Source organism: Phaethon aethereus (genome assembly GCF_964289735.1).
Source record: "Phaethon aethereus genome assembly, chromosome: 2".
Taxonomy (NCBI): Eukaryota; Metazoa; Chordata; class Aves; order Phaethontiformes; family Phaethontidae; genus Phaethon; species Phaethon aethereus.
In genome coordinates, this window is record NC_138582.1 from 95,100,264 (window position 1) to 95,109,040 (window position 8,777).

The 8,777-nt window shown below is 50.2% G+C and overlaps 1 protein-coding gene across 1 annotated transcript; it reads left to right on the top strand.

The window, feature by feature from the left end:
* Window positions 1-1,847: 1,847 nt before the first annotated feature.
* On the top strand, window positions 1,848-8,414 carry PSMG4 (proteasome assembly chaperone 4). Its single transcript, XM_081996370.1, has 3 exons — window positions 1,848-2,485; window positions 2,619-2,698; window positions 7,871-8,414. Exons 1-3 carry the CDS (start codon window positions 2,303-2,305, stop codon window positions 7,986-7,988), a joined length of 381 nt encoding a protein of 126 aa, XP_081852496.1. The 5' UTR covers window positions 1,848-2,302; the 3' UTR covers window positions 7,989-8,414.
* The last annotated feature ends 363 nt before the right edge of the window (window positions 8,415-8,777 follow it).

Below are 8,777 nucleotides of genomic sequence, written 5' to 3' on the forward strand. Positions count from 1 at the left end.
GAGAAGACTCCTGATGAGAAGAGGAACAGATCAGAGCATGATGAAATAGGGGCAGGAACTCCTAGGGAGGAGCAAACCTGTAGACAGCCTTGGAAGCAACAAAAGAAACTTGTACTTGGCATAGTAAGACCAGGGAACAAAATGGGAGACTTTTGCTTCGATCCAGCAGATCATTTAAACATACACTTAGCATGCAAGGAGGGAATTCTTACTTGGTGGGAAGAGACACGCTGGGCTGGAACTTTGTTAGAGCAGATCTTCCACTGGGACTCCACGGCACAAGCCAACTCTATCCCAGCATAGCAGAGAAATTAGCTCCAAACACTTAAAGAAGGATTTACTTACATGAATAAATTTGCCTGCAAAGCCTTGCACGTCTTACCTTTTCCCTTGGAGTCAATGGAAATCGGTCAGGAGGGGCTGCTTCTCACTCCAAAGAGAGATCTAAAGCAGCTCAGCTGAACTGTGCCCTAAAATTGCCTGCTTCTCTCCCCTGATCAAGCCAGCCTGGGGCAAATCTCCTCCATCACCCGCAGGTGCCTAATCACAGGAATCTCACCACCGCCGCCTGTGCGGCTCCCAGCAGCTGTTTTATTCGGTGCCTGAATTTTTTTTTCCTACAACGCTGCTGGCCTGTGATAGCTTTCCCTATTTTAGCTGGCAGCCTTAGCCCCCCGCTGAGTGCAGAGCAGAGGGAGAGACGCGCTGCAGAGGGACGCGTTCGGTGCAGGCAGTCACCTTTTGTCACCTACTCGCCTGCCTGGCCTCCGCAGTCGCCACAGGCTGAGCGCCAGTTTGCAACCGGCCGCTGGGAGAGGGAGAGGCTGATTTTCTAGCCCCAACACAAGCCCCGGCCTCCGCGCCTACTCGCCTTGCGGGAGGCCAGCCCACGCGGAGGTGGCGGGCTGCGGAGCGGGGGCACGGGGCGGTTGCTGGGGACCACCGCAAGCCGGCCGCCAGCTCAGCAGCGTGGGGCTGCCACCATACATCCCATAATGCTCTGTGCGAGCAGCAAGTGCCAAATGTAGTGTAGAGGAGGGGGCCTGCCGCCCCCTCCCCGAGCTGATCCTGTGCCATGGGGCGTCGGGGTATGGCAGCTGAGCCGGGCTTAGCTGCCCCCCGGGATTTAGAGTCGATGGGGCAGCACGAGCAGAAATTAGCAGGGCTGAGGGGTTTTGTCTTTTGGCAGATGCCTGAAGAACCGGAGCAGCTCAGGGAAGAAAAGTGATGAACGGTTCCTTTCTTCCCCCCCCCCCCCGCCCGCCATTTCTTCAGCGTGAAAATGAAATTTTAGAATTCGGAACTGGAAATTTTGATTTCCAGAAGTATGTATGAAATTGGCGGCAGAGAAAATACTGATTAAAAAACTCAGCCTGTACCATTAAGTCGCTTGTTCTTTAGGCAGAGACGGATCACCCTGCCCGCTGCGTGAAGACGGACGGTTCCGACGGCGAGGGGCCCGGCCCCCGGTGTGCCGCTTGTGTTCTTGTCAGCAGCAGAGGGCACAGTTAAGGAAAACCCCTCCCGGTAACAACCCCTGCGCCGGTGAAAGTGTGCTGGGCACGGCGCTCGTACCCAAAGCGGGGCCTTTAATTCACCGCCCCGAATTCTCCAGAGCTCCGCCAACTCGACTCGCTCGCTTTGCGGATTTTCCCCGTAACCCTGAAAACTTTCAGAGCTGAATGAAGCCAAGGTCACCGTCACCTTCCTCCCCCCGGGGGGGGGGTGTGTGGTGCCGAGGCTGCACAGCATCACGCCAGCCCCTTCCCTTTAGTTTGAAACCCCTGGGCTCCCCCCGGCTGACTCTCACCGGAGCCACCTGAACCCCGCTTTACCGGCGGTTCACCTGCCATAGACCGGTGTTTCTCCATCCCCGCGGCTGCCTCTGCGTTAATCTCCCGGCCCACTGCGGACGAGGGGGCACGGGTGGGGGTGTGCGTGCACCGCCCGGGAGGAGGCTGTGTCCTTCGGGTGGGGGCGTAAGCGGAGGGGGTGTACACCGGGGACGGGCCGTGCACGAGGCGGGGGGGGTGTGCCTGCACCCACCCGTGAGCGTGTGCACCCACCGGGGGCGGGTGTGCTGTGCGTGTACACCCGAGGGCTACGCCCCGACGAAGCGTGCACCCGCCGGGCGGGCGGGCTGGCGAGCGGCGGCGCAGGACCGGGGCCCGGGGGGCGGCTCCGCCGCTGCGCGGGTGGCGGGGCGGGCGCGGCGGAGCACCGCCTCCCTCCCGGGGCCGCGGGGCGGGCCGCCCGCTCGGGCCTTGCGCGCCGAGGCCTGGCCGCGCCGGGAGAAGGGCGGATGGAGGCGGAGGGCGGCGGGGGAGCGTCGGCGGCGGGCGGCATCGCCCTGCACGACTTCAGCGGGCGTCTGGGCGAGCAGCGGGTCCACTTCCACGCCATGCGGCTGCGGGACTCGCTCTTCCTCTGGGTGGGCGCCGCGCCCGCTCTCGCCAGCCTGGCCGTCGCCATGTGCAGCCCCCGGGTGAGTGTCCCCGGGCCGCCGCGGCCCGGCGGGAGGCCTGCGGCGGGGCGGGCGGCTGGCGGGGCCCCGTCGCCTCCGCCCCGGGTCTCCCGCCCCGCGCTGCCGGCGACTCAGCCCTGTGCTCCGCTTGCAGGACAGCGTCCCGGTGGCCGCCTCGTTGCTGGGGGACCCCTCCGAGACCGCCTCCGCCTGCCTGGCCCAGCGCTTGGGTAGGTGCGGGCGCGGCGGCTGCGCGCTCCCGACGGGCGGGGGGGCCGGATCCGGGGCGGTGGGGGCGGGCGGAGCCGGGCCGGGAGGGTGGAAACACGCCTGGGGGAGTGGAAACACGCGGGGCGAGAGGCCGGGGGCGCAGCCGGTCCTGGTGGCCGTGGGGCCAGCGGCCGCCGTCTGGGTGGGCGCAGAGGGGTGGCGGTGTCTCCGGGGCACCCTCCTGCCCGCCGCCTCCGCGGCGAGTCACGGTTGTCAGCAGCTGGCGGGGTCTCTGCCTCAAGGCACGTTGAGCTTCATCAAAAGCGTATTGTTTAGTACCCTGAGCCTGGCTTTGGGTGCGAGAGGCAGGGGAAGCACACGCTTGTGCCTCGCGAGTGGGATTTCCAGTGACCTCTCTATAAAGCTGTAAGACTTCTTGTGCTGTGGGCTGGCCGTCGTGTGAGGCACTTGCGTTTTGCCTCATGGAGCCACACCTCATCGCTTCTTGCACCTTTAGGCCCCAAATTCTGAGAGGTTCTAGCCTGGCAGGTCGTGGAGCATCTCGCAGATGCCAGCGTTTGCTCTGACTGTCCCTGCAGCGATGTTAACGGGCGCCTCTCGGGATGTCTCCATTTTCAGCACGTGCAAGAGTGTCCTGGTGCAATGCCGGCATGGCCCGATTTCTGCATCTGAAAATGCTGACTTTCAAACTCCTGTATCTCAGTAACAACCCTTGGCCTGACGCATCCTCTGACAGCTGCATCATGCTGGCTACTCGTCTTCGCCTGCCAGTAACTGATGCAGCTCCAACAGGTCAACTGCTGAAGTACTTGTTACCGGGTTTTAAGTGCAAGATGCTGCGCTGCTCAGTCTCATCTTAATTCTCTTGTTTCAGTTGGAAAGGCCACATAATTCTTCTCAATTATCTATGTGCTGATAATTAAATAAGGCAGTTTCACGAGTCTACACCCACTTCTCCATGGCCACTAACACATATATAAAAAAGGGTTGCTCACGAGACTGGTCTTTGAAAAACAGTACTAGCGTCCTTTCTTTATCCTGATAACTTATATTTAATAACCGCTGCTGCAGTCTCCCCTGGTGGCAGCTCTTTCTCTACATACTGGGTTGAGTCATTTCCACCTTAAGCAATAATTCTATGGGGTACTGTATCACATGATTTCTTTACATATAATCGGTGCATTATCGTTAAGAAGTCAGTAAAAATATAGTCAGAGAGGGCTTACTTTGGGCAAAGTGTAACAGTTTATTTCACTTTCCATTTGGTCTCCTCATTACTCATTTCTTCTGAATCTTTCTCTAAGCTTCTGTGTAGTGCTGGAGTCCAGCTAACAGCTCTAAGCTGTCTTGGTGAGTCCCACCCTCTCCTGTCTTTTTTTTTTTTTTTTTGGTTTAGCTCATGTGCTATCTTCACTCTTAAAAATTCATTACAGATTTCATAGCTAGAGTTGGTAATAACTTGCCATTTCTTCTGTTAATTCTTTCAGTGTTCTAGGACAGAGGCTGTCTGGGTTACCTGATTTTTCTTTCAGTACGTGATCCAAGTTTTGCTGCCTTTTTTTTTTTTTAAGGTCCTTTTCTCATTTACATTGCTAACTTCACATACTTTGTTACTGAGAACTGATAGTGTTGCTTGGTACTGGGATATCAGTTACTCTTTATCCTTAGAGCATAATGCACCTTCCTATTTTCTTTTTTTTTGTGTGCCTTAAGTGTCTTTCATTATTCCATCTTAAGCTTTCTGTGCCAGCTGCGGCCCAGGAAGGCTTTTGGTTGATGCTCCTCTGTATCCGTGCCATCGAACCTCTGGGTTGCAGATTTCCTTGCTAGTTGGTCCCTTTTATATTCTTTATAGATACTGTTTGTACTTGTTCTATCCTGCTTAAGGTATACTGTACTGAGGAAGGCCTGTAGACCTTTTTCACCTTTGGTTGGAAGGAGAAAGTCTATAATACGCTTCTGGCTTTGAATAATTCTGTGTTTCCTCTTCACCTGATCATAACTGACTTTTAAGGAAAGAAATACATCCTCTTTCTGAAATCTTACACTTTAGTATTTAGGCTTGCTTTTGTCAACCCAGCAATTTAAGTTAGCTCACAGTCACTTAGTCCAAAATGGTTTATTCTGAAGCCAGTGGATCTGCAAGATCATCTCTAAGCATCTCTGTATCTTCTTTGTTTCACAACGCGGTTGGTAAGGAAATCTGTGTTCTGCCTTGACTAGGAATACCAAGCTTTGCTGTTATTGGCATTTAGTTTTCCTCTGGGAAATTAAATCCTTGTTACTCCTACAAATTCTGTAATAACACAGATGCTATTCACAGCCAAGCCTGACTTGTAGCGGTACTTCCAAGGTATCCTTTTTAACCATCCTGCCATGCGAGGATCTTCAGGCAGGCAGGTTTGTTGTTTGTTGTTTTTTGTTTTCTTTTTTTTAACCTATGCTGTCACCATTTTTTCCACGCTGTTTCCATTCTGGTCTTCATAGGCACTACCTTAAGTAGCATACAATGCCATTTCAGCATAAGTATTTTTATTTCTTATACCTTCCAGTCGTGTTCTGTCACCTACCTTTTGTTCCTGAAACGTCAGGTTCCCTGCCCTGGAGCAGGAGTTTCAGTGCTTCCATGCATCCCTGTACATCTCCCGTTGTTTTCTTTATAGCCTGGTAGGGGTCCTAGCCAGAACATCTGTATTTGGTGTACTGACTCTATCTTCTCCCTTATTTCAGGGCTGTGGTGTATTTTTTTCCTTTTCCGTTGAATAGGAACATGGCAAATGTGCCTTCAGCTTCTTTCTACCTATTTCTATCTATATGTGTTTGCATCAGGTGCAGGGACTGTTTCCTACCACCCTGCCTAATTGCTCTGGCACGAGATGTATCCTACTAGTGAAGAAACCCAAATCCTAAAAGGTTGTTTCCTGTAGGTTAGTGGATTCTGGTTCTTGAGAAAGTCTTGCCTGTTAGTGCCTGACTTTACCTGCATGTCCTGAAATCGCAGTGCTTTTGGCCAGAGTGACTGCTGAACAGTGCCAGGTCTTCATCTTCCCTCTGTAAGGACTGGCAGACTCAGTGAAGTTCACCTCAACCTCTTCTTTGAGTCTTTCCCAGCTGGGCACAGTTCCTCTCCACCACCTCTTTTCTAGCATGAACGGTCTACAAACTTATGCCTAACACTTGTTCCGTCCATTCTCCTGCTTCCACTGGGCTCCTCTTCAAGCTTAGATTTGGGCTGTGGCCCTTGTCCATGAGGTCGTAGGAGGAGGTCTGTGCTGCCATGGTGCCTCTCGGCACGTCCCGGACGATGGGCTGCCGGGGAAGCTTTTTCCCCACTTTGAGGGGCTGGTGCAACAGGGGTTAGTGGCCAGGCTGCGTGGGAGGTAGCCCTGCTGAAGGGTTTTTTAGGTAAGCCTTGTCTTTTGTGGTTTTCTGCTTTACTCTGAGGTTGCAGATGGTCTTCCATGGAGGCATGAGATCTTCCCTCTTCTGTCCTTCTCACAAGAGTCTACATGAGCAAATGAATCTGCAGGGAAGTGGGGATGGAAAAAGATCCCACTGGGAGCAGAGCTCCTCAAGCACCTTGGCGCAGGCCGCCCTGAGGGATTCACAGTGTTCCCGGCAGCTGGAACAGCATCCCAGAGACTCAATTGGATCTTTGGCAAACGTAATTAAGAAGTTGAGTTTTGATGCTGCAGTGTACGATGTAGCTTCGTTAGGTAGGATAGTGGTATTAATGAGTTCAGAATTAGCATTGCATTCATTTAGGGCATGATAATGAATCACTAGTGCTTACAAAACATGCTGCTTTATACAACAAAATCTGGTGCCAAGCAGTAATTTTTTTGCAATCGGAGCAACGTGGTACATTATATCAGCATTTTGTAGTGCCAAGTCTTACAAGGCAAATGAGTCCTTGCATTTCGGAAGCAGCTCTACTTACTGAGCCAGGAAGCTGGTAACCTGTTGGAATGGAAAACGATAATAAATTGATTTGCATAATGAAAATGCCTCAAAGGTGCTATTTAAGTACATTTTATATGCATACATAGGTTTCCTGTAGTTAACTTCCCATTTAAAAAGGATTGAGCTATTAGGAGTTCTGGTGTCTTTATTTTCATTTTTTAAAGTTCAGATGATATTGCTGAATATTCAGCAGAACAGTCTGATTTCTCCCTGGAATTTTCAGCTCCCAGCTCGTTCCCTGCCAGGAATATCTCGTGACCCAAATACCATTTTTTGTCTTCGATCTTACACAACTCAATTTAAATTTAGTGCCTGTTTTTCCTCTATGGTGCTTACATTCTTCACAAAGTTTAGCTTTAGTGGTGTATAGAGAGAGTTACAAATTTGCCTTATTACTATGGTAAAATCTAAGCAGGATTCCATTTTATTTACAAAACACTTCTTGGTGTTATCTGTTCTACTCTGATAATTAAGTCTTCCTGCTCCAGTGGACATTATTTCTGTCACTGTTAATTATCTCTGGCATGGAAGGCAGTCCTTAATTTTATAGCACCTCTCTCTAGGTATTTGTCATTATGGTAGCCCGGAACTTGTGCTTGGCTTCATCATGTTCAACGCAGGCTCTCCAGCCTCCTGGAGAGGACACTGTATAAATAAAAGTTAAAGGAAACAAAATTACCGACAGCCAGCTTAGACGAGAGTGGTGCACACTTTTGGGGGGGCCTTTTGAGGGGTTCATAATAAAACAGAACTTTGTTAACTGAGGCCTAATCACTTTCTTGTGCGCTTTTCCCTCTGTAAGTGTTTTTCACAGCATAGACTTACCAACTCATAAACTAGAATTCGGTGCCAAGAGTATATAGCCTGTAATTTCACTTAAACTGCGTTGTATTTAAGAAGTATCCAAAATTCACTAAAAGCACTGTGAGGCTTTCCAGTGACTAATGGCTTTTTGCATCAGGCCAAAAACTAGTCAAGAGTCACCAGCCTTATACTGCCCGTTTCAGTGATGCCTGTAGTTTTGCCCAATGTGCCAACGCTCAGGTACTTGTTCTGCTATTCCTTTATAACCAGGTCCAGCATGGCAGGAGTGGAGAATGTGGTCTTAGAAACATGCATGATACAGCTTTTTAAGAGGCTTGCTTGAATGCCATCATCACTTTTCTGTAAGAGTAAACTATGGCTGACTACTCTGTTTTGTGTTTTAGCCAGCAAGACCAAAAAACAGATATTTGTCAGCTACAATCTTCAAAACACAGACAGCAATTTCACCTTACTCATAGAAAACAGGATCAAAGAAGAAATGATGGCTTTTCCAGAGAAGTTCTGACTTTGCTTCATTGTAAAGTAACCTGAGTTTTTGTTTTAGAAAAACTGATTGCGATTTTCACACTGACATTAAGTTAGTAGATTTGTTTTGTATTGTTTTGATTGAATTTGCAGTTGTTATTAAATATAGCTGGACCTAAATACAGTTGGAACTGGATTTTTTTTTTTTCCAAATTTGTTAAGCAGGGAATAGGCGAGTGGAGTAGAAAATATGCTGCAATGTGAGAACATCATTGTAAAAGTGCGTGTAGTGTCTGGCCGGCATGCAGTACGGGGATCTTCTGGGAAATCAGTTCCAAATTCTACCTGTGCCATTAATCTACTATGTAGTAGTACTGAATGTAGTATTGCAGCTTTTAGTGTTCAAATAATAAAAAAACCCCAATGTTTTCTGTATTGAAAAGCCGCAACATAAAATGAGCGTTACCTTGCTCTATCTTCTTAGCCCCTGTTGTTGTAGTACTAGTTGGTTGTAGTACTAGTGCTAAACACTGGATTTCCTTCCATCTCTTGGGCACCGAGAACACTGGAAGGGTTTCACAAAGGGTTTTCTGGAAGTCCCTGAGGGCTGTGTAGAAGGAAAAAGCACAGCTTGAATTTTGGAGCAATAGATGCTCTTCTAGCAGTCTGACAGATGTATCATGTGTGTAAACTGAGCGTACTCATTAGAAAAATCAGAGCAGTCACTACCACCACCACCGCAAAGCGTCCTGCTGCTCCATCTCCACACTTGCTTTTAGGGAAAATGGGTACCTCTTCAAGGGCAGAGCCATGGGCTGTTTGTTCAACA

Bases quoted from the DNA above. Each gene is read 5' to 3' on its own strand.
- PSMG4 (XM_081996370.1), top strand. From the start codon at position 2,303: ATGGAGGCGGAGGGCGGCGGGGGAGCGTCGGCGGCGGGCGGCATCGCC. The intron at 2,486-2,618 runs GTGAGTGTCCCC...CTCCGCTTGCAG, and splicing joins TCGCCATGTGCAGCCCCCGG to GACAGCGTCCCGGTGGCCGC. The intron at 2,699-7,870 runs GTGCGGGCGCGG...TGTTTTAGCCAG, and splicing joins CTGGCCCAGCGCTTGGGTAG to CAAGACCAAAAAACAGATAT.